The sequence below is a fragment of the Giraffa tippelskirchi genome, chromosome 9 (genome assembly GCF_054371585.1).
Source record: "Giraffa tippelskirchi isolate mGirTip1 chromosome 9, T2T-mGirTip1v1.2.pri, whole genome shotgun sequence".
NCBI lineage: Eukaryota > Metazoa > Chordata > Mammalia > Artiodactyla > Giraffidae > Giraffa > Giraffa tippelskirchi.
Genome location: NC_137283.1, coordinates 54,915,265 through 54,941,130, shown reverse-complemented (window position 1 = coordinate 54,941,130; position 25,866 = coordinate 54,915,265). Strand labels below are relative to the sequence as shown.

General features: G+C 43.8%; 1 protein-coding gene across 1 annotated transcript in view; it reads left to right on the top strand.

Moving 5' to 3' along the window:
* Positions 1–6,466, top strand: part of SYN2 (synapsin II) — a 158,962-nt gene extending 152,496 nt beyond the window's left edge. The window contains exons 12-13 of the mRNA XM_081526384.1: positions 2,829–3,081; positions 5,517–6,466. Of these exons, the coding sequence (XP_081382510.1) occupies positions 2,829–3,081; positions 5,517–5,652 (389 nt within the window). The 3' untranslated portion in view covers positions 5,653–6,466. The remainder of the gene's footprint in view (positions 1–2,828; positions 3,082–5,516) is intronic.
* Positions 6,467–25,866: the final 19,400 nt, after the last annotated feature.

The window sequence follows — 25,866 nt, the reverse complement described above, 5'->3', positions numbered from 1 at the left end:
TTTGCAATTTGGGAGCTTCTGGAAGTCTGGGGAGGACTCGATCGCGCTGCCCTTGGCCTCTCTCGAGGCATTGCAACATGGGAGCGAATCGGAACTGTCCCGTTTCCCATGGGCGGGTACACTGCCTCCTGAACTCTGAGATGGGCGCCTGCTTTAGTTTTCAGCTGTTCCAGGAGCCCTCCTGAGTCCAGAGACTGAAGAGCTTCATCTTCCCTAAGAAGGACTGTCTCAGATTTTAGCCCGTGTGTGTCTGGGGCCAGAGCTCTGGGAGAGCCCTCACCCATCTAACCTCTCTCCTCCGACATGCATCTCCTGGGCAGGGAGGAGGCAGTTCCTAAACAAGGCCTCCGGTCAGTGCCTCCTCTTGCCGTCTCCTGGCCATGCCGCGAAGGGGCACCATGTGGCCTCCTCTAGCACCATGGTCCGAGGGGTTTCACGCCAGCAGTTTGCCTTTTAGAAGTGCTTCGAGCTCTACTTTCACATTCCCCCTCACTGCTGTCACGACATGTCACCTTTCTGGATGGCCAGGTCTGAGAAATCGCTGGTGATGGTGGTGTGTAACATGATTCCTGTGTCCAGGAGTTCGTGCCCTGCTTCCAGTCTTGGCTGCTGGCAGTTTCTGAGCTGCAAGGAAATGCACTGAGTGTGAATGTTCTCAACTGCGATTCCTCCCTTGGCTGATGTGGATGCTGATGGTAGTCAGTGTGCTGTAGATAGATGCATATATATTATATGTAGTCCGCACTCCCAGGTGGGCTGCCTAGGAATCAGGTCCTTAAAATACCTCCCAATCTGACGAAATGATAGAAAGGAGTAAAGAAACATTTCCCAGAACGGAGGAATACATTTTATTTTTTTAATTTATTTTTTCCAAGCAGTGAGCTGATGATGGTGTTGCTTCTTTGCATGTGATCAGTGTGAACATCCAGGTGCTTTTCATGTGACATTCGTGAGCCACAAACACAAAGTTGCTGTTTGAATTCAGTCGGACTCCAGGGCGGTGTTGGCCACAGTCTTGTGAAGTGGGAGAGAGGAAAACTAGGGCTCCCTCCTGCTGTCAGACATGAGCTGACAGCACACCCTGACTGTCCTATGTCCTCGGGCAGCATGCTAAGGACAACTCCGTGGCCTGAGGCATCCGTATCACAGTAAAAGAGTGCCATTCAGGTGTTTTGTACCCATTTCTTTTCTTGATGTTGTCCCCCTTTTTTTGTACCAATCCAGCTAGGAGAACCTCATTTAATGCTGGAAGTGTGATTGAAGTACCTCTTTTTTGTGACTCTTGTACAGCTTAATGTGCAATAAAGGAAAAGTTTTATCTGTCTTCAGTGTTAAGTTGTAGTTTCTGGCTGTTTAAGCATCTCTGTACAGGTGGGAAAGCTCTCAGTTGTCTGGTCCAAGAGACTGAGCTCTCAACCTGTGGTACTTGACAAGAAAATGGTCATACAAACAATGCCAAGCTTTGGAAAAGGCAAAAAAGGGTTCACATGGAATGATCTGCTAATCTGTCATCTTTACTAGTTATCTGATTTGAACCTAGAGCTTCTTCAATGTACAAAATTCCATTTATTTATTTACTTGTTTATCTATGTGTAACTAACCCTGATATGAATTGGTCATTGATGATAAAGTGGAATCTGTACCATGAAGAGGGGAAACAGGCTTACCATCATGGATGTACAGTGGTGTAGATGTATGGTTCTGCCTCTCCTGAGGCCGCAGGTGTCCCTGTGTTTCTAGAAAACTAAGTTACAAGTCTTAGCTGTCCACTGAGTTTCTGTAAGCCCGCTCCTTCCAGCGGGCACATGAACGGGTACTTTGGGACTGAAACCAAGAAATGAGATCTCCAGGTTGCCAGACTGTTTTCTGTCTCATTCTGGGAGAAAGGGGATCTTGGTCCTTTTCGGGGTGGGGGGGGGCTTCTTTGCCAAATGGTGCCCACAACATCTCTAGGAGAGAATGGGACTTGATTTTTGGAGAATTTCACCACACACACCTGGGAGGGACAGAAGCCCCTAAGGATGGTGCTAAGCAGCAGAAGAATTGCCTAGACATGGAAGGTCCTAGTCACGGGAATGAGTTAATGCTTAAGAAGGCTCTGTTGGGGGTGTGGCAACTAGACACCCAGGCATGGAGTGGGTTGGGCCTAAGGCCAACTCTAAAAAAACACAGTGTAAGTCAGCGATGGTTGTAAGGCACAGAATACTTTCTGAAGAACGTTCTTGTCTATTGACATCTTTGATACACTACCCTCTTGAAAGATAACCACGACTGGGTCTTAATTATTCACATTTTTCTGGTTGGAAACACTGAGGTCCAGAGAAGTCAGCTGACTTGCTCAGGGACTCGCTGATAGCCTGTGTCTGGGCTTTTCTGATCCCCAGACCAGGACTCTTTCCACCACCCTACACTGTGTGTGCCATGTGGAACTCGAGACCTCCTAGTACCCCATGGGCCAGGTTGGCCCGCACCTGAGGAAGCTCTTGGGGAGAGGGGTGGTCCCTGTGTGTGGTCTGGGGGCTTTCTATAGCAGAGCTCACCCCCGAAGGGGCCGCTCATCCCCTGGTTTCTGCCCTGTGCTCCCACTTCCGTTATGACTGTGTTGTGAGTCTGAGGAGGTGCACGCAGAGCCATGTCCTCGGGGTAACCAGGGACTTGCTCTGGAGCCCTTCAGAGCCTCCACTGGAGGCTCTGAAGGGCTCTAGCAGCTTCTTGTGACGGAGTTTATCCTCTGGTAATTAAATAACCACACCCTTCGAGATGTAGATTCTAATAAGGAAACTCTTTGATATGGTTAAATTATGAAGTTTTTCTTGTACTGAACCTAGGGGGCCCTGGGCAACCCCAAGGAATGCAACCCCCAGGCAAGGTGCTGCCTCCACGCCGGCTCCCCCCGGGACCATCAGTGCCACCTTCCTCTTCCTCCTCCTCCTCCTCCTCTTCTTCCTCCTCCTCGGCTCCTCCGCGGCCGGGCGGACCCACCACCCACAGAGATGCACCCTCCAGCAGCAGCTCCCTGGCAGAGGCCCAGCCACCCCCGGCCGCTCCACCGCAGAAGCCCCAGCCTCACCCACAGCTCAAGTAAGAGACAGCTCAGCCACTCCCCACCTCCCCTCTTCCTGGGGCTCCAGAGCTGCTAGGAAGCACCTTCAGTCAGACCTCCTCCCACAGACACTTTTGTCGGGGTTTTTGGGGGTTTGGGTTTTGGTGGGGTTTTTTTGTTGTTTGTTTGTTTTGTTTTGTTTTTTTGGGGGGGATGGTTGGGTTGGCTGGGGAGGGTAAGAAAGAGGGAAGTGAAAGTCTAAGGTCTAGCTAGAAACTCAAACCCTCCCCTTTCTTCCTGGGGAGTGACAGACAATTAGACAGTTACTACCCCCTCTCCCATTCTTGTACTAACTTAGGGTTTGTGTTTTTTGGTTTTTTTAAATCCTCTTTCCCACTCTTTTTTTCCATTCCTTTTCTCTCTGTGTGTATACGTCTCTCTCTTTCTTAAAAAAAAAAGTTCTCTTTTTTGCCTCTGACTCACAGTTCAGGGTATGCCAATCAGCAAGGCTGCCCAGAAGGAAAAGGGGGAAGTAGTTAGATCCATCTCAACTTTTTACCTTCAGCTTGGTCAGAAGGAGGTTGGTTTCTGGTGTGGTCATCAGAGGAGAGGCCCACATGCAGACCCTGAGAGACTCCATCCTCTTGGGTTCCCTCATTCCCAACAGTGACCCCAGAGACTCCCACCACACTGTCCAGCCTCAGAAGACAGAACTGGGGCCCCCTGGGGAACAGTGCAGCTGCATATGGGAGGGATAGCACCAGAGGACTCAGCCCCACCTCCCCTAGACCTGGGATGTCTTTCTCCAACATCCCAAACGCAGACCTCTGTCATCACTGTCAGCTCAGACCCCACTGCCCGGGGGAGTGGAAGTGGTCCGTGAGTGCATCTCAGTAAAGAGATGAGACTCTTGGGGACAGAGGACAGGGGCTGTAGAGTCTAGGGCTCAGATGAGCCACTCAGAGACAGTCTAGTCAGTACAGAGACGGGAAAACCCTGCTCAGAGCTCTGCGTTTCTTTGTTGAAGCCCTTCTGCTCATCAGTAACAGAGCTGGACGAGGGCTCCGGTTGATGACCACTCTCTCTGGGTCTTTCAGTCCTGTACGATGGGCGGGCCATCCCCCAGTCCAGCTCTCCAGCCCTGGACACGAGCACTTTCCACATCTCGCCTGTCCCGCAGCCACCCCTCAACCTAGTCATTTTCTGCTTGAGGGCCTTTTAATCTCTCCCTCCTCCTCTTGAGCTGACTCTGGCCCCAGTCTGAGGGCAGATCTCTGGGTTTGTCACTGCCCCTGGGCTGAGCCAGACTAGTGGGAGGCTGGTCCCGGTGCCCTGGGCCCGTGCGTGCAGAGGAGTCCCTGCTGCCAGCGGCTGGTGTGTTGGGGCTCATCTCCGCCCAGTGAAAGGCAGGGCGCCCATCCAGTCACCACAGGAGAAGAGATGGGCTCACGCTCCTGTAGAAGGGGGGTTTCTGGGGCAGTGCCCGAGTTCAGGGGAGGGCTGGGAGCGCTGAGATGCCGGGAGAGGAGTTCTGGAGGCAGAGGCGAGCAGGAAAGAGACAAGCTGAAGTCAGGAAGGAGAGTAGATGGCCATGGGGACACCAGACCACATGTCCCCTCCTAAGCGCTGGGCCTGGCCTCCCCTCTACCTTATGGCCTTCACAGCTTTTCTTTCTGAATCTTGGGGGAAAATTGGTCCCTAAAATGTGTGCAATTTGGGATTTTTTTCCTCAGAAAACTACCCAGTAACGTCGTGTGGGCCTGATATCTAGTTCTGTGGCCCCCGGACGCCCTGAACCTCACAGCTCTCCCCCGAGGAAGCCTGTGGGGGCCGTTATGTCCACTGGAAGGGCAGTACATAGAGCCGATAGAGTTTGTGCCAAGTCCAGAGGTTCTTTTGGAATCAGAGCAAGAAAAGCAAACTAGAAAAAGCTGAAAAGGCCTAAAGATCATTTTACCAGACATCAATAGAACACAATTAGGAAAGCAAACAAGAAACCAAGAGAGGCACGTGGCTTCCCAAGGTCAAGAGTGAGTGAGGGCTGGAATCAAGACTTTGATGCCGGTCTCCCGACACCGGCTCCACTCGCTCCCAGACGGTTGATGGGAGAGGGAGCACACGAGTCCACTGGCCCCCGTTCCTGCATTTCATCCGAGAGAGGGCGAGGGTGTGAGGTTCCTGGATTGTACCTACCCAGTTGGTGCTTTAGCATGAAGGAAAAGAAAGAGCCTCGAGCCCCCGTCTTCTCCCCTGTGGCCCCGTCCTTTCCTGCTCCAGCAGCACTGCAGGGGAAGAGAAGGTGGGGACCTCCCAGGGCTGGGGGCCCTCCCCGCGCTGGCTCTCTCCTCCGTCACCCGGTCTCCCTGGGGCGGGAGCGCGCGCTCCAGTTGTTGTATCCCCATGTCACCGTCCTCCCCTTCCTCGCCTGGAACACCACCATCTCACATTCTCTCTGGTTTTTATCTTCTTCAAGCAAGTCGCAGTCCCTGACCAATGCCTTCAGCTTCTCTGAATCCTCCTTCTTCCGCTCTTCAGCCAGTGAGGATGAAGCCAAAGCAGAGACCATCCGGAACTTGAGGAAGTCCTTTGCCAGCCTCTTTTCAGATTAGCTCTGCAAACACCCAGGGGCCCCCAGCCCAACCGGGAAAGGAATCTGAGACACCTGCCAGCAACCGTCCGCCACACTGGGTGGTGATGTCCCGCGACCTTGACATGCGTGGCCCCCTCCTCCACTCCGTTGTGCTCAATGACATGGTACAGCTCAGCAAAGGAACCAGGTGAAGGTCTCAGGGCAAGGTGCCTACTAACCAGTGAGGGGCACCTGATGTCAGAGAGGGTCGAGCCCCCTTTCCTTTCCCGTAGTCGTGAGAGTTTCCTCTGAGGTCCTTGTTTGCTGTGACTTTAGTGGCCTTACTGTGATAGTGCCATCATGTCTTACTCTCCCTTGTGAAACCAGGGTGCCCTTCACCGAGGACATCTGGTTGCTTCACCGAGCTCAGATGCAGTGCTAAGCATGCCCCTCTCCCACTGTAGTCAGTGCTGCCTGTTTGGGGAGGAGAATATTCTTACCCTCCCCCAAATATTCTAGGCTGTATGTGTTAGGGACTCACCCGCACCTGGATCCCATGTCACAGCTATTTAGCTGTTGGAAACACCCCTGCCCAACACACATGGTTCCTCGACTTCTGTGGTGGCGAAGCGCCTGTGGTCTGCTGACTCCAGCGATCAAGGACCTGTGGTCCCCCTGCCCCCCCACCCCCGTCACCACCCCTCCAGCGCAGTCCTCCTGAGCGGACCGTGGTGATCTTGAGCTCCTCTGAAGCCCTGCTGTAGAGCATGCATGCCACTACGCCAAGTTTTGTGTTCCTTTCCAAATAAATGTTAATATTTTTGGTGTAATAAAAGCAGCAGCATTCACCAGCATTTGATTCAGCCGTGAGGTCTTCCCTAGGCCGCCCTGTTGACTGAGACCGCGTTGGTGAGGCCCGCGCGTGAGTGTGCATGAGTGGAGGGCAGAGAAAGGGTGAAGCTGTCGGTGTGTATGTGACTGTCCCTGCACGTGGTCGAGAACATGACTGTCCCTCAGACGCTCCCTAGGCCGCGCTTCCTGACATCGCCCAGGTGAACCTTTTCCTCCAGGATGGCTGCACCTCCTTCAGTAACTCAGCCGTTCCACCAGTTGTACGGAATGTAGAGCCTTTCTGTTAACAATAAGCATAGCACCCTTGCTTCCGTAGCAGCCAGTCCGAGCCACTTATCAGGTCCGTCCGTTTCCTCAGCTCCAACCCACACGGAGGTGCCGATGAGGCAGGACAGACCTGCTCTGGTGAATGGGATCCCCAAGTCCCCAGCATCCTGAAGAAGTCTGCACTGGAGGAATTTCAGTCTGGCTTCCTCATGACTCTTGGGTGCTCAGGAGTATGTTCCCCCGACCACAAGTGCTGTGAGGATGCACACTGCGTCTGCCCTGATACTAACATCTTACCTAAATAATGTCCTGTATACGATGCCCACCCCACCAACCACTCAACCAGATAACACCTGTCCTGATGCTGTGGTCTTGCTAACTCCTCACAAACAGTAGGTGCTGAGAGGTCCAAGAATGAAGTCCTTTGGTGCCTGGGTCTCCCTCCGAACTAAGCCCAGGCTCCCAGCGTTCGAGGATCTAGAACTGTGCCTCTTCTTCCTTCTTTTTTTTTAATCTGTTTATTTACTGGGGCTTCCCTGGTGACTCAGACAGTAAAGAATCTGCCTGCGACGCGGGAGACCTGGGTTTGATCCTTGCATGGGGAAGATCCCCTGGAGAAGGGAATGGCTACTTACTCCAGTATTCTTGCCTGGGAAATCCCATGGGGACAGAGGAGCCTGGTGGGCTATAGTCCATGGGGTCACAGCTGATCGACTAACACGCACATTTGTGTATTTAATTTAAAAAAAAAAACAACTTTTTTTTGGCTGTGCCACACTACATGTGGGATCTTAGTTCCTTGACCAGGGATTGAACCTGTACCCCCTGCAGAGGAAGCTCAGAGTCTTAACCATGATGTCCTTCTGCTGACTTTTTATACTTAAAAAACAGCAAGTAGAACCTCCACTGAGTGACACCTGGGGGACAGCCCTTCTCCCACCACAATGCGCATAACCTGGGCCCAAACAGCCAACAAAACAAACAGAAGGACGGTGGGAGGGTAATACCTGAGCTCAAGGGAATTGATCTTCATGGTTGCTTCCATTTCCAACCAAGAGTCTCCCACTTGCTGTCACTTCTATCCCCATCCCCTGTTCCAAAAGTGTTTTAATAGAATGAATTTGTTTCATTAAAACGTATTTATTGAGCATTTCTTTTGAACCTAAACACTGTGATTGATTCAAGGAAATATTTACTAATATATCCACAGTGGCTGCTAAGTTCTGGGCACAATCATAAGCACTCAACATATATCAATTCATTTGTTCCTTGCAATGTGATAGACGCTATTATTGTTTTACAGATGAGGAAATGGAAGCAAATCAAGGTCAGTAACTTGCCTAAGGTCACCCAGCTGGTCTGTGGTGGAGCTGGGCTTTGAACCCAGGGAGCAGAGCCCCATGGCCTTGCTTACTTTGTGACATTATTTTTATTTAATCTAGCAGAAGCTGCAGGATATGGTTTTATTCAACTGTACATAATGTGATAACAAAATTAGAAATGTACACAAAAATTCTTCACATCCATACCTACCTCCTTCCTTTGCCTTCTCTCTGTCCCGTGGCCCCAGGGAAAGGAGGGGTGGGAGAAGGTTAGGGTACTTGTTACCAGTGTTGATCCCTTGTCCTAGAACCATGAGTAACATACACAATGCATCTTATTCTGATCAAATATAACTCTGGTTCTTAAAAAATTACTCATTCTTCCACATGTGATGTCAGAGCAAAAGCCACAAGTGGCTTATTTAGAAAATGAGTCAGCCTGGAACTGCTGGGGTGTCAGAAGGGGGAGGCATTTACCAGAGGTCACACAGCTTCCTAGTCCAAAGGACACATGGATCCTATCCAGCCCTTGGTAATGGGGTGGGGCCAGAGGTGGGGGAGTTCCATTCAGAAACAGCAATCTTGGTATATAAAAAGACAAACCCAGAGACTGTGAAATTTGCTACTCCCAGCAATCAGTAAGTATTTGATGAATACCATGATAAAAAATTATCTAGAACTTGCATCTCCAAAGGTTGGAGATAGTCCTCCGTAGATGTTGAAACCTTTGGTTTGTCAGCCAGCTCTGGCCACTGTGCCACCTTCGCTGCAGCTGATGGGGATTCCCTACCCACATCCTCACCCTAGATGAACAGTGACAGATGCTTCATCCCTCCCCTCATGGAATCTCCACCTCCTTGGGTCAAGACAGATTCGGTTCTGGTCATCATTTATTTGTTCACAACCCTTTATTGCATTCTTACTAAGCTCGATGAATTCTTTGAGTTAAGCAAGGCTTCTGCCCTCAACAAAAGTTATAGCCCAGGAGGGGAGGTAGCATATAAACAAATAAAAAGTGGAAAGCGCAAAGTGCCATGAGGCTAATGCAGTCCGAATATTAGTTTGGAAGACTGTTAAGCTTGAGAGGATTGGTGAGGATGTGAGAAACAAACATACTGCAAGTGGGAACGTATGTTGTCACCAGCACTTTGGGGAACCATTTGGCAATACCTAATACATAAAATCCCTGGCTCAGCAATTCCATTTCTGGACATTCATTCTAGAGAATCTCTTGCACATGTAGTCAAGGAGGCAACCTAAAGAATATTAGTGTCAGCACTGTTAGTGAAAAATGGGAACAACTAAGTGTCTGCTGTGGAGGAATTAAAACATAAATTGGTTTATTCTTGCATTGGAGAACTATATAGGAGATAGGCAAAAAGGTTTGAGGAATTCAGATAAAATATGGAAGGGAAGTGGAAAAGATGAGCCGAGGGAGTGTAGCATAGACAACAGCCATACATGTGGTTGGAGTGGCGGTTCCTTCTAGCCAGGCGGTCAGAGAAGGTGGCACCCAGGGGGCGCCGTGAGCAACCCACAGTGTTGGGAGGCCTGCCAGCCGCTGGGAATAGGGGGAGCTCACAGAATTCAGGCACTGAGTGTTTCAGCGAGAAGTTTCATCTAGTTCTATCCTCTTCATTTTACAGATGAGAAAACAAACAACTTACAGAGCTGGCAGAGGTCAGGAAGGAAGTTAGTAATAGAAGCAAAGGAGGCTGAGTCCCAGATGTCCAATGGGCCGGCCACTCGGGACACTGTCCTTGGTGAGATAAGTGAGTCTGTTTCACTTCCAGGGGCTTCTAGCGAGGGTGGAGCTCCTGGGAGCGTTTCCCGGGGGCTGGGAAGAAATGGAAGTCAGTGTTGGGCAGTGGAAGGAGTTCTCAATTGACATCTGAGTTTAAATCCTTGCTTGGCTAGTTGTTAGCTAATTGTGTCAGCTTTTCCGTGCCTTGGTTTTCTGATCTATGAGAATAATACTATCTTTCTGAGGAGGTTAAGAGTTAAATGAGGGAGTTCACCTAAAGTCTATTTCTAACACTGGTCAGCATGTGAGAGAATCATAAAATATCCCCTCCGTCTCACACAGAGAAGAGCAGCGTAAGCTCCAACCCACCCACCACCACCACCCCCGCCCCCGCCTTGGCCAGGACTCCTTTGAGAACAGCTACACAAACTCCAGTCATGCCTTTCTTCCTCTCCTGTAACCAGTTGGACCCCAAGGGCACTGTCTGCCCATCCGATGCCTTTTCCTAGGGCTTTGGCTCTTCCGGGTTGAGTTGGTGAAATTGAGTTGAGGGTAGACACCTGGGGAGGCAAAAGCTGCTGCCTAGATATCCCACTAGCAACGAACACAAACACACACGCAGGCCAGAAACCACTGCAGCTACAGAAATGACTGCACAGACCCCCTCTGACTCTAATGGGCTGATGTTTAAACACGCACACCATATGATCCTCCCTACAGCGGCGTGGCTTCCCTCACCAGCTCCTCTGCAGAGGCTGAACATCTGTCCCAACAAACCTGCTGCTTGTGGTCAGAAAGTAATTGCCGTCAGCTCTGTAACCCTTAGAGAGCATCACTGACTCAACGGACACAAGTCTGAGCAGACTCCAGGAGACAGTGAAGGGCGGGGGAGCCTGGCGTGCTGCAGTCCACGGGGTCTCAAAGAGTCGGACACAATTTAGCTAGCAACTGAACGACAACAACAACTATAGCCCTGAAACTAGAACTTCTGTAACTCTTGGAAGATCAAGAATTCTTTGCCTCGGAACCTAGAAATTCCCACGCCAACTGTTCTGTGCCTTGTGCACTTTGGCAGGTCCTCAACACACCCCAAAAATGATTAAGAATCATTGTTTAGAGAGTGAATTTTTATTTTAAAAAAACACTTAAAATCCTTTTGTACTCAGCTCTCATGATTAAGCTAGATAACATGTAAGGTTCAAAACACAAGGTGACTATAAATTAGTGAGATCATTTTTTTTGTGGCTTGTAAACTGGTTTCAAAGGAAATGAATCCCAGAGAAGGAGTCTTGTAGGTTTTGAATACTTTCTCTTTGAAATAAATGTCAAGCCCCATCAAGATTATAAGACCAATAAGATTCTGAAAGAGAGAAGATAGATTTCAACAGGCAAATTTTGTTGTTTGTTTAAAATAGCCTTCTCACCGTCTAATTCTCAGGTCACAGACTACATTCAGAATAATGTTTTCCTCCTCAAATAATTGTGATCATTCTCCCTTACATCTGTGTAATATTTTGCAGTTTATGTAGCACCTTGGACTTTAAAGGCACTTTACAGTTTATAAAGCACCGATTCGCCTCTCAACTTGTTTGATTTTTCACAACAGCCCCCTGAGCCTATTCCTCATAAGTGACTTCCGAGTGTCTGAGCTTTGGGCTCAGGCTCGAATAGGTGCCCTTCCTCCTACACATCTCCTTGGACTTCAAAGCCTGTTGTCTGTAAACATGTGGGTAAATAACACAATTCTTCATTCTCTCTGGTAGACCCTTCTCTTCTTTAACATTCTCTCACTGTCTGAGAACTTGCTTTCCATCTTGGTAGTGATGTAGTCTCTCTCTCTCTCACACACACACACATACACACACACGCATGCACATTTATGCCTGTCCACTGGTCTATATTTGCAAGAGTCTTCTCTTCTCCTGTTTCATGGTCTGTACTCCCCAGTGTGTCACTTTATTCGGGGAAATAACTGGAGAGAGAGGGGAGGAGGGGACACCAGACAACTGTTTCAGGGACGCCGCCCCACATGTAAATGAATGTCCCCCAGGGAACACCACCTCTCTGGGAATTTTCGTCCACCTCCATATCCGCACACATCTCTTTTGATAAGAATTCCCACCCTCCAGCTGATTCCTTGGGGCAGCTCCCAGCAGAAAGCCACAGCAATCCCAGTGGATCAGGGGTGATGATCAGTGAGTGACAGCCTAACAAACCCTAACTGCTCTAGATCCAGTTCTGGGGGAAGGGAGATTAGCTCTATCAGATTACTGATGGGAAAGGCGAGTTTGGACCTCTTGAATTCACTCTGGAGCTCATCACTAGTGACAGAGAATTGCAAGACTGGACCCAAAGGAGCCCCGTGGGCAGCTCACAGAAACCTGACCTGTCAACATGCTGAAGACCCTCAAATTTTCCCTGAGGCCTGAACGGCTTGGCGAGTGGACTGGAATGACAATAAATAAATAAATGTTTATTTATTTGTCCTCGGAGTCTCACTAGGCTAATACAATACAATGTTTGGGATCTAATGATACTTTTAATTTGAATATTTAATACCAAAACAGTGATTTTTCTCAATATATTTCAATATTAGTCGGGAAAAGTCAGTAGACTATTTCTGCTTAAAGACTATTCCTTTATTCTGTCCCCATAGCTATTTTATTCACACCTTATTGTGACAGCTCCCTAATTGGGTTTCCTAGCTTCCATCTCTTGCCTATTGATGCCAGTTTTCTTTTTAAAAATCTTTGATCACCAAAAAATCTTTCAGTGGATCTCCAGGCTTAGAGAGGAGAGCCCAAATTCCTTACTTTGGGATGTAAGGGCCCCTAGAGTCTAGCCTCACTTTTTCCAGGGAGGCAGTATGTCTAGTGGTTAGGGGTTTGGACTTTGGGGTCAGACAAACCTGGTTCTGCTGCTTGTTAGCTGTGTGACCTTGGGCAAATGACTATATACTTCTCTAAACCCTAGTTTCCTTGCTAGCAACTATTTTAGTTGTAACACCTCATATGTTTGTTGAGAGGATTAAGTGAGGTAATACATGGAAAGTGCTCTGTGCAGGTACCTCAAATACTGATATATAAGGAAGAGCCTAATCATATTATTTATCATCATCATTACTTTTCAACCTTACCTTTCCCTGTTTAGTTGTAGCTGATGTGAAATTCACTGTTCTTGCTTGTTTTCTTGCTCCACACATATGCTCACTTTATCATTTTCAGCTGTCCTCAGCCCCTTAAAAATTCTATTCCTAGGACTTCCCTGGCAGTCCATTGGCTAAGATTTCACACTTCCACTGCAGGGGGTAAGGGTTTGATCCCTGCTCTGGGAACTAAGGTCCCATATGCTGTAAGATGTGACCAAAAATATAAACAAAATTCTTTTCCTTAAACTCATTACCCATCCGAATTATGTATATCCTTCAAAGCCCAGCTGAAATATCATCTACTCCTTGAAGCACTTTCTGCCCAACTTGGTGTCCCCCATGGTTGCTCTCTCCTCTAAACTCTTACCACACATATATTGCCTCTACTACTTACATAAAATTTTTGCAAGTTCACACAATTCTATTAAAATGTATACATCTATTTTGTCTCTTTGTTCTATTTCTAATTTTGATGAGTTTTATATTGAATTACTTGCCTTTTTTTTTCTACCAAAAAACTTGCTTTAGGCTCTTCTGAACACCACATTTTTTTCCCCAACATTTTAGTTTGAAAATCTTGAACTACACAGAAAGTTGAAGTAACTGTGTAGTAACTGAATACCCTTATAGTCACTACCTTATCTATAATTAACTTTGTATCATGCTTACTTTATCCCATTTCTATCCATCCTTCTATGCATCCAACAATGTATCTCACATTTTTAATGCATTTCACAGTAGGTAGGAAACATCAGTGCCCTTCACAAATCATGATACAAATTAGTTCCATCTGGTATGGACTTTGAGATGATTTAATTTATTCCATCATTTTATAGATAAAAAACCTAAAACCCTAAGATATGAAGCAATTAGTCTAACATCAGTCAGTCAATCAACAAACATACTGATCATCTACTGTGTGCCTGGTATTCTGCAAGGTCCTGGGAACATAGAAATGAATAAAATGGGTAAAGCCTTTGCCATCATGGAGCTTACAGCTTAATGGGGAAGATAGATGTTGAAAAGATAGTTATAAATGGTTAACTAATAAAGTACTTAACTAATAAAGTACATGGGGATTCAGCTAAGTGGTGGGTTAGAAAAAGGATTCTGAGAGGAGTCATTACTTACTGTTCTGATCTTCAGACCCTCACTGTTGGCAATTTCCAAAGGCTTTCATGTATAATAAGATAACCCTATATATGGAATATGCGAGACAGAATAAGAGACACAGATGCATAGAACAATTTTATGGACTCTGAGGGAGAAGGTGAGGGTGGGACGTTCTGGGAGAATAGCATTGAAACATGTATATTATCATATGTGAAACAGAACACCATTCCATGTTCGATGCATGAGACAAAGGCTCAGGGCCGGGGCAATGGGATGACCCAGAGGGATGGGATGGGGAGGGAGGTGGGTGAGGGGTCCAGGAAGGGGAACACATGTAAACTCATGGCTGATTCATGTCAATGTATGGCAAAAACTTACAATATTGTAAAGTAATTAGCCCCCAACTAAAATAAATAAATTTATTAAAAAATAAATAAATAAATAAATTTATGTGTTAAAAAAAAAAAAAAAAGAGACACCTCACAATTGCCTCCGGAAGAGATCAGATGCTATAGGTAGTTGAAGGTGAAACTTTCATGGACGAGAAGACTCTCAGAGCCATGGAGGTGTCAGCCTGAACCCACTCAGTAAAGCTACGATGTGGAAACACTGGCCTCTTAGCTCTCAGGTCAGACTGCAGGAAGCACATGAATTCAGGCAAAGGGACCCTAGACTCTCAGGAAGCCCCATGTAGAGTGGGCTCAAAGAATTACCAATGTAAGGATTTCAGAGTGGCCTCCTGAGCTGGACTTGGTACCTATTTTTAGAGTTCTAACTTCTGAGTAGACTGAGTACAAGTGAGTGAAACATGACTTTTCCTTAGGAAGTTTCTAGAAAATTCCCTCCCATTGAATGGTTTAAAGATTTCAGTTTCTCTTCCACATTTGTTCTACTGGGATCTGTTTTACTGTTCTAAGGTAAAGAAATGGGTCCATTGCTTGTCTCAAGACAAGGATGTGGGCAGAGATTTATCAAGGATTGGTGTCTCATCTTTGGACTTCTGAAGCCATTTGGCCCTAAGCTAAGTTCATAGATTAATTGAGGACACACCTAATAGGATCCTTTTTCCTAAAACTGCCATTTCAAAGAACATCATTATATCTGAAGGGACTTGGTTTCTTGTCTTTTATTTCTTGTTTCTTTTTAAACATTTTATTTTACATTTGTAAGTAGACCACATGTTGTTGTTTAGTCCCTAAGTTGTGTCTGACTCTGTGACCCCATGGACTGCAGCATGCCAGGCTTCTGTTCTTTCACTGTCTCCTGGAGTTTGCTCAAACTCATGTCCATTGAGTCAGTGATGCCAGTGATGCCATCCAACCATCTCATCCTCTGTTGCCCCCTTCTCCTCTGTAGGTAATCCTAAAAGCTTGCTGAGTGAATGGTTATCATTGACAGAGAGGACCGTGTTTTGTATTATTGTTCCCAATTATTATTTATTAGTTATCATTCCCAATTATTCTTACCCCAGAGTGGTCTCTGAATTCCTCCCATGGGACACCCAGTGTCTAAAAAAAACAGTTTATCACTGGTCTAGGTCAACCCTACTACCCAGTTTACAGCATCTCTGATGATTGTTCACCCAGCCTGTCTTCAAATATAAGATTTTAGACTTCCTGTTTAGTGGAATCTGAGCTAAAGATATATTATAGCCATCATCAAAATACAGAAGTAGAAGCTGCTGATATCAAGATCTCCCTGGGATACCCAGGATAGGATCCTTCAAGCAACAGTCAGTATGCATGTGGGTCAAAGCACTCAGAGTAGCAGGGTAGAGATGCAGTGTCAACCTCTGGGTCAAAGCAGCTTTCTCCTGCCCAGGGGAGGCAGGCAGGAGGAGTCCTACCAAGCATTCCTTGGAAAATGGGGTTGGGCTCTTTGGCAGCATCTTTATTCCTCACAATTGCTTTAAGCCTCGGGGCTGCTGGCTGTTTGAAATAGCATTTTAATTAAAACATTTACCCTAAGTGACAGGATCAATCTAATGAAAGGTTGAAGCGCAGAGAGTATTAAAAACGTGTTTCATATTGCCGTTTCTCCACTAAGGCCCTCTCAGGCCTCTCTCTTCTGTTTTGAAGTCCAAGGCTTCAATAGATGAGGTCTCCTAAGGTCACAAAATACATGTCTCTTTCCCTCCATAAAAGAGAGCTTAACAACCAATAAACATTTACAGGTGGCACTATGGGAAGAGGGCTTCCTCATTTCAGGTTCCACGTCCGAATGAACTGAGGACAAGAAGTACTATATGTGACAGGTAATCGTGAATAAGCACAAATGGAAAGCTGGACTTCCTACTGGTGGTTGTCCAGAGCCTCTTGGTGTACCCACCGGAAGGCTAAGCCAGAGTTCCCACCCCACCTGAGTCAGGTGTTACGGTCTTCCAAACACCTAATACCTAACAAACAAACCGTCAAAGCCCAGGCTTGTGAGAGAGAAGAGTGGAGAGAAAGGCAGAACTCTATATGAAAGGAAGTAATTCATTTTAAAATATACTGTATTTAAATACAATATTCAAGTGAGCATAGGATTCCACACTCTGCTGTGAGGAAGGGTGTGGCTGCTGGAAACCAAACTGGGAAGAAACAAAGAATCAAAGTTGGATTTTGGTAGAGGTATCCCAGCCCAGGAGTAAAATACCAGCAAGGTGCCGGCTGGGAGACTTTATATACAGAGCACAAATAAAGCAGTGTTTCTGTCAAAACACTTGGTGAACCCTCAGAACAGAGAACTCAGGCAATCAAACAGAACTCTGAAACACAACACAAAACCTAGCAATCAATCTCTTTGCTTCTGAATTATGCTGACAGTGGCAGCGTTCTTCCAAATACAAATGATTGGTTATTGTACGGTAGCAACAAAGTGCTGGCATGGGTGGTTTCAGGTTGTCAGTGTATGAATAGGAGTCAGTTGGGTCCCTGTTGCATAATTCGCATTGCTGGAGATAAACCATATGTGCAGTTTCTGTCCCCAACAGATCAAAAGGTGAAGTGTCTTGAGTGAAGTGACACTGGGTGGTGGTCCTGAAAGCAGGGGGCTCTGGGTGGTAACGGTCAGAATTGTATTCCGTTCCCTGCACTTCTGCTGCTTCCACTTTATTCTAAACTCACCTCCTTCAAGAATTTTTCTGGAGGCTTCCCTGGTGTTCCCATGGTTCAGACTTCACTTCCAATGCAGGAGATGAGGGTTCAATCCCTGATCAAGGAGCCAAGATTTCACATGCCTCACGGCCAAACAACCAAAACATAAAGTAGAAGCAATGTTGTAACAAATTCAATAAAGACTTTACAGTTGGTCCACATCCAAAAAAAAAAAAAATCTTTCTACTTGCTGGCATTCAGTCTAAATATGAGGCACAGAATGAGAACATTTGCTTTCTGCTTGAGAGCCATAAAAATCTTTCAGAGAGAAACATCCACTTAAAAACCAGAATTTTTAAATCTAATTTCCATGTATATGTAGAATAATTAAACCTTGAAATTGGAAAGGATTTCAGAGGGTATCTAGCCCAAACTCACCTATCACCAACCTGGCATGGAGCAGTGTATGAGACTGGCAAAGTACAAACAGATATAGACAGAGAGGGAGATAGACTAGAGATAGCCCAGTCTTCAGGCCACCATCTTATTTAATGTATGCTTAGTCGCGTCCGACTTTCTGAGACCCCATGGACTGTATAACCTGCCAGGTTCCTCTGTCCATGGGATTCTCCAGGTAAAAATACGGGAGTGGGTAGCCATTCCCTTCTCCAGGGGATCCTCCCAGCCCAAGTATCAAACCCAGGTTTCCTGCGTTGCAGAAGGATTCGTTACCATCTGCTCCACCAGGGAGCCTAACGCGGTGTGTGTGCGCTTAGTGGCTCAGTCATGTCTGACTCTTATTTAATGACAAACATCAAGGGCACACCCACTAAAACTGGGTTTAAGACACGGGTGAATACAATCACCATTATTATTTAACCCGGTATTGATGTGTTAGTCAATGCTGTTAGAAAAGAGAAACCAGCAAAGGCATAACAATTGGAAAAGAAGCACAAAATTATCTCTTCGGGGAAAAATCCAAAAGACTTGATGGAGAACTACAAATATTTAGAGAGTTTAGTTAAGAAGCAGGAAATTGTGTCTCCCTCCACCCCACCGCCCTGACACACACACACATTTAGCACGGCACATTTCTGTTTACTCTTTGTTTTATTCCATTAGTCTATTTTTTAATTTGTAGTCCAGTGCCACATCATTTTAATTACTTTAACTTTACAATATGTTTTGATGGTGTTAGGAAAATCCTAGTTTTTTTTTCCTTTTCAAAGTCATCTTGATTATTTTTTCTTGCATTTTTTCCTGTTCAATATGAAACTTACGGCCAAATCGTCAGGTTCCATTAAAAAATCTTTTGATGTTGTGATTGAGAAGGTCTTGAATTTGCACATGTATTTGTGGGAGAAGTGACATCTCTATGATAGAAGACTTCCCACTGTGTAGCATACATTGTCCCTCTAAGCAAAGCCTTCCCTGACCACCCTGTTTTAAATTGCATTCCTTCTTTTTTTTATTGTATTAAAAATAATAAAATTTTTTATTATTTTATGGTTGATTTACAATGTTGTATTAATTTCCTCAGTACAGTAATGACTCAGTTATGTATATACTATAATATATGTATTATTTTTCATATTCTTTTCCATTATGATTTTTCACAAGATATTGAATATAATTCCCTGTGCTATACAACAGGACCTTGTTGTTTATCCATCATATATATAATACTTGCCTCTGTTAATCCTAATCTCCTAACCCTTCCCTCTTCTACCCACCTGCTCGCCTTTGACAAATACAAGTCTGTTCTCTATGTCTGTGAGTCTGTTTTTGTTTCAAAGATGTGTTGATTTGTATAATATTTTAGATTCCACATGTAAGTGATATCATATGGTATTTAATGTCTTTCTATTTCTGACTTACTTTGCTTAGTATAATAATCTCTAGTTCAATCCATGTTGCTGCAAACAGCATTATGTCACTCTTTTTATGGCTGACTAATATTCCATTGTACATATAGTGTATGTGATAGGTATGTATATATCTTTATCCATTCATCTGTCAGTGAACATTAAGGTTGTTTCCATGTCTTGACTATTGTAAATAGTGCTGTTATGAACATAGGTGCATTCCCTTTTTTTAACCTCCTTAAGTAGGTTTATTCCTGTGTATTTTATCATAAATCTCTGGAGGTCTGTTTCTAAAATCCCTATTATATTTTATCAGTATATCCTTTTGTAAATAGCATGTTGTCTGAATTATTGCAGCTTTATAGTGAACTTTGTTATCGAGTAGCTTTACCTTCCAGCATTTGTCTTCATTAGACCTATTCTTACTATTCTTCACCTTGTCAATTTCCACAAAAAGCCTTCTTTTTAATTAGAATTGTGTCAACTATGGAAGAATTGACATGTTTATAACACTGAGCCCACCGACCCATGAACACGATATCTCCCTCTATTATTTAGGTCTTCTCTAATTCCTCTAAGTAAAGTTTTGGACTTTTCTGTGTAGGCTCTTCCACATATTTTGCTAGTTTTTCTTCCTGGATATTTGATTTTTTCATGTTATAGATATATATTTATAAATACATATTAAAATAATCATTTAAAATTTTGTTGTCTATTTTATTTCTGGTGTATGGAAATACAATGCATATTTTTGTATTGTATGCTGATCTAGTATCTAGCAATTTAGTGGTTTGTCTGTAGATTCTTTTGGATTCTGCATGTGCAGTCGTGTCATTTGTGGATGATGACAGTTTCATTTCTATTATTCCAATCCTTATATCTTTTTTTTCTTTCTGGCCTTATTATGTAGCTGGGACTTCCAGTATGTTGGCTGACATGTGATAGCAGATATTCTTGTGTTGTTCCAATTTTAAGAGAAAGGGTTTCAATATTTCTTCATTAAATATATTTGCTATGTCTTTTCTTATTTGGTTGGTTGTGTGTGTGCATGCTAAGTTGCTTCACTCATGTCTGACTCTTTGTGACCCTATGGACTATAGCCCGCCAACCTCCTCTGTCTATGGGATTCTCTAGGCAAGAATACTGGAGTAGGTTGCCATTTCCTTCTCCAGGGGATCTTCCCAACCCAGGGATTGAACCCAGGTGTCCCGCATTGCAGGAAGATTCTTTATCATCTGAGTCACCTGGGATCTAGATTCTAGATAAACAGATTTTAAATTCAGTAGGTCTTTGTAGATAAGGATGTGATCAAGGAATCTAGTTTTTACAACACTCCTCTAAAGATTCTGCTGGTAGCCAGGTTTGAAAACTACTCTCTTAGGGAAGTCTTGGGAGTTTGAATTTTACATGCTGAATTTTAAAAAGCCACAGCTAAGTTTCTACTCACATCTATGTTCCTTTACAATGAAAGTCAGAATTTATATTCTCTCTATATTTTTTGCAAAGGACTTTTATATAATTTCATCATTTGACCCTCACAAAGTCCTATATTATCCATGTTATAAATTAAGTCTAAAGTAAACAGGAAAGAAAAATTAATTTTTTTGTATTCCTTCCAAATACTGTGCCAAGTGGTTTAACTTGACTCATCTCATTTACTTTTTAAAACAGACCTTCATAAAGTATCCTTGCCCTCAAAGACCTTAATTATGCTACTTGCCAGAGGACTTGTAACTAATAAGTACCAAATTGAAATTTAAGGCAGTGAAATGGTTGGGAGTTTGGGCTCCAGGATCAGTGTACTTGGGTTCATTTCCTGGTTTTGTCAATTGTAAGCTGTGTATTGGAGAAGGCGATGGCACCCCACTCCAGTACTCTTGCCTGGAAAATCCCATGGACGGAGGAGCCTGGTAGGCTGCCGTCTATGGGGTCGCACAGAGTCAGACACAACTGAAGAGACTTAGCAGCAGCAGCAGCAGGCTGTGTATACTTGGGAAAAGTTACTTAAGCTTCACAGTCCTCAGTGTCCTCATCTATACACGGGTAATAATAATAATACCTACTTCACAGATTAATTTATTATGAAGATTCAATAAAACAGACAAAGAGCTTAGTACACTGCCAGGCACCTGGTAAACCCTCATAAATGCTAGTGGTGTTTGTTATTATTATTATGTTTTACTCCAAAGCCCACACTTACTGCATCATGCCAATATCTCCATAAAGGAATGTGATGAAGAAAAAAAAATACATAATACCCAGTGGCTCATTATTTATTAATTTTACCTCTAAAGTCCTAAATTATATAACTTCCTATTCAGTAAGAATTTCATACATATACTTCACAAATTTCCAATTGATAGCATCTGAGCTAACAGGTTTGATCCTTTGTCTTACATGGTTGTATGTAGTTTCATGGTGAATGTTCCGCCCCCTTACATGCCTCCACCAGCTGAATCTGCATTATTTCTGTAAGCTTTTGGAAGCTAGAACTAAGTTTTGCCCCTATATAGTACTATGAAATCATTAAAGGATGTGATCACAGTTTGCTTTGTACAATAATTATCTATATACCTATCTATCTTAAAAGACATCCCAGGCCTAGGCCGTGTCTAATTCAACTTTGTATTTCCTTGGTGTTTAGTTAAACTTTGTATTGTTTTAAATAAATATGACTATTAACTGAATGTTACTATAATCTACTATAATCTTTAAAAAACTTTTAGAAATAAACTTTATTGAAGTATAGTTACACACAATAAAATCTACTCACTTTTAAAGGATACACAGTTTGATGAGATTTGGCAAATGTATACTCTCATGTAACTCTCCCCCAGTCAAGGTAGAGAACGTTTCTATCCCCCTAAAAGCTCCCTCATGTCCTTTGCAGTCAGTTCCTGCTACGTTACCATCATCCACCCTCCCCCAGGCTATAGGCAATCCCTGATCTGATTTCTATCACTAAAGATTTGTTTTATCTGCTCTAGAATTCCATTAAATGGAATCACATAGCGAATACTCTTTTGTATCTGATTTCCTTTGCTTTTTATAATGTTTTTGAAATCATTCATGTTGCATATACCAGTAGTTTACTCCTTTCTATTTCTGAGTCATAGTTCATTAAACATCACATTGGTTTATCCGCTCATCTGTTGATGGACATTTGAGTTCTTTAGTTTGGGAGTATTATAAATGAAAGTGCCATAAGCATCCATTTGCAAGTCTTTGTGTGGTTCCTGTTTTTACTTTTCTTGAGGAGTATCTAGGAATGAAATTTCTGGGTCAGACGGTACGAATACACTGACTTTATAGAAGACTGACAAATAGTTTTCCAAAGTGGTTGAACTATATTACACTCCCTCCAGCAATGTATAGCAGTCCTAGGTGTTCTATTCTTGCTAAAAACTTGCTAAAACTTGCTAAAACTTTTTTGTTTTAGCCGTTCCAGAGTGTATAGTGGGATTTCCTGGTGGTTCAGAGGGTAAAGAGTCTGACTGCAATGTGGGAGACCTGAGTTCAATCCCTAGGTCAGGAAGATCCCCTGGAGAAAAAAAAAATGACAACCCACTCCAGTATTCTTGCCTGGAAAATCCCATGGACAGAGGAGCCTGGTGGGCTATAGTATCCTTGCCCGGAAAATCTCATGGATGGAGGAGGAGCCTGGCGGGCTACAGTCCATAGGGTCGCAAGAGTCGAACAGGACTGAGCAACTTCACTTTCACTTGCAGAGTGTATGGGCTTCCCTTGTGTCTCAGCTGGTAAAGAATCCTCCTGCGATGCGGGAGACCTGGGTTCAATCCCTGGGTTGGGAAGATCCCCTGGAGAAGGGAAAGGCTACCCATTCCAGTATCCTGGCCTGGAGAATTCCACGGACTCTATAGTCCATGGGGTCCAAAGAAAGTGAAAGTCGCTCAGTCGTGTCCGACTCTTTGCGACCCCATGGACTGTAGCCTACCAGGCTCCTCCGTCCATGGGATTTTCCAGGCAAGAGGACTGGAGTGAGTTGCCTAATTGTGGTGTTAGTTTTCATTTCCCTAGTGCCTATATTAAGTATCTCTTGTATATCCTTTTTTGTGAAGTATCTATTCAAATCTTTTGCCCACTTAAAAAATAAGTTTCTTTGTCTTCGTAATATGTATAGCTTCTTTATATTTTCTGCATATAAGTCTCTTGTCAGTTAAATGTTTTTTTCTTCCATGCTGTGACTTTTTTTCATTTTCTTAGTGGTATTCTTCTAAGAGTAGATTGCCATCTTCATGAAGCCAAATTTATGTTTATTTTTCTCTTACTGTTAGTTCTTTTTACCTCTTATAGAAGAGATCTTTACTTATCTTAAAGTTTTGAAGATTTTTCTCCTAAATGTTTTTCTAGAATATTACAATTTTTGATTTTACATATAGATTTATGATGCATTTCAAGCTAGCTTTGTGAGATGAATGTGGAGGCTTGTTTCTTTCCAGTTCTTCCAGGACCATTGGTTGAGAAGACTTTTCTATCCCCATTGAATTACCCTGAAATATTTTGTTGAAAATTAATTAAATTATTTATGAATGGGCTTCCTAGGTGGCGCAGTGGTAAAGAATCAGCCTGCCAATGCAGGAGACGCCGGCTTGATCCCTGGGCCAGGAAGATCCCCTGGAAAAGAAAATGGCAACCCACTCCAGTATTCTTGCCTGGGAAATTCCATGGACAGAGGGCCCTTGCAGGCTACAGTCCTTGGGGTCGCAGAGTTGTACATAACTTAGCAACTAAGTAACAACAACATATATAAACACACACACATATTTTTTATTGCACTTTGTGTTACTGTGCTTTGTAGCTACCATGTGTGTTTTGTTTTGTTTTGTTTTATAAATGGAAGGTTTGTGGTAGCCTTGCATGGAGCAAGACTATTGGAGCCATTTTTCCAATAGTATTTGCTCACTTTGTGTCTGTATCATATTGTGGCAATACTCGCAATATTTCAAACTCTCTACCAGCAAAAACGATTATGACTCACTAAACCTCAGATAATGGTCAGCATCGTCTAGCAATAAATTATTAATATTTTAAAATTAAGGTAGATATATGTTTTTTGTAGACATAATGCTAATTTATACCTAACACACTATAGCATAGTATAAACATAACTTTTATATGCACTGGGAAACCAAAAAATTTTTGTGACTCACTTGACTGCAATATTCCCTTTTTGATGGTCTAGAACAAAACCCACAGTATCTCTGAGGTCTGCCTGTACGCGCAATGGAATATTATTCAGCCACAGAAAGAAATGGAGTTCTGATACTGTATGTCATCCATTTCAACATGAATGAAACTTGAAAACATTGTGAAAAAGAGCCAGATACAAAAGGGCAAATATTATGTGATCCCACTTACTTGAAATAAATGGAGTAGGCTAACTCATAGAGACCAAAGTAGAATAGAAGAAACCATGGACTGAGGGGTGAATGACAAGAAATTATTTCTCTTATTGAAGTATAGTTGATTTACAATATTGTGTTAGTTTCAGGTGTACAGCAAAGTGATTTAGTTATATCTATGTCTATTTCAGATTATTTCCATTATAGGTTATTATAAGATATTGAATATAGTTCCCTGTACCGTACGGTAAATCCTTGTTGCTTATCTATTTTATGTATCAGTTCAGTTCAGTCACTCAGTCGTGTCCAACTCTTTGAGACTCCATGAGTCGCAGCACGCCAGGCCTCCCTGTCCATCACCAACTCCCAGAGTTTACCCAAACTCATGTCCATCGAGTCGGTGATGCCATCCAACCATCTCATCCTCTGTTGTCCCCTTTTCCTCCTGCCCCCAATCCTTCCCAGCATCAGGGTCTTTTCCAATGAGTCAACTCTTCTCATGAGGTGGCCAAAGTATTGGAGCTTTAGCTTCAACATCAGTCCTTCCAATGAACACCCAGGACTGATTTCCTTTAGGATGGACTGATTGGATCTTCTTGCAGTCCAAGGGACTCTCGAGAGTCTTCTCCAACACCACAGTTCAAAAGCATCAATTCTTCGGTGCTCAGCTTTCTTCACCGTCCAGCTCTCACATCCATACATGACCACTGGAAAAACCATAGCCTTAACTAGACGGTATAGTAGTTTGTATTTGTTAATCCCATACTCCTAATTTATCCCTCCCCTTCCCTTTCCCTTTAACCAGAAGTTTGTTTTCTATGTCTGTGAATCTGTTTCTGTTTTGTGTATAGATTCATTTGTATTATTTTTTAGAGTCCATGTATAAGTGATATCATATAATATTTGTATTTCTCTCTCTGACTTTACTTGGTATGATATTTCCTAGGTCCATCCATGTTGCTACAAATGTTTCATTCTTTTTTGTGCCTAAGTAATATTCCATTGTATTAATATACACCACATCTCCTTAAGCCAATCATCTGTTGATGGATGCTTGGATTGTTTCCATGTCTTATATGCTGCTTTGAACCTTGGGGTGCAGTATCTTTTCAAATTAGAGTTTTCATATTTTCTGGATATATGGTCAGAAATGGGATTGCTAGATCATATGGTAGCTCTATTTTTAGTTTATTAAAGACCTTCCATATTGTTTTCCAAAGTGGCTGCACCAACTTACCTTCATACCAACAGTGTAGGAGGATTCCCTTTTCTCCACATCCTCTTCAGTATTTATTATTTGCAGACTTCTTAATGATGGCCATTCTGACTGGTGTGAGGTGGTACCTTATTGTAGTTTTGATTTGCATTTCTCTAATAAGTAGCAATGTAGAACATCTTTTCATGTGCCTATTGTCCATCTGTATGTCTTCTGTGGAGAGATGTCTATTTAGGTCTTCTGCTCATTTTTTTATTTGTTTTATTGAGTTTTATGCACTGTTTGTA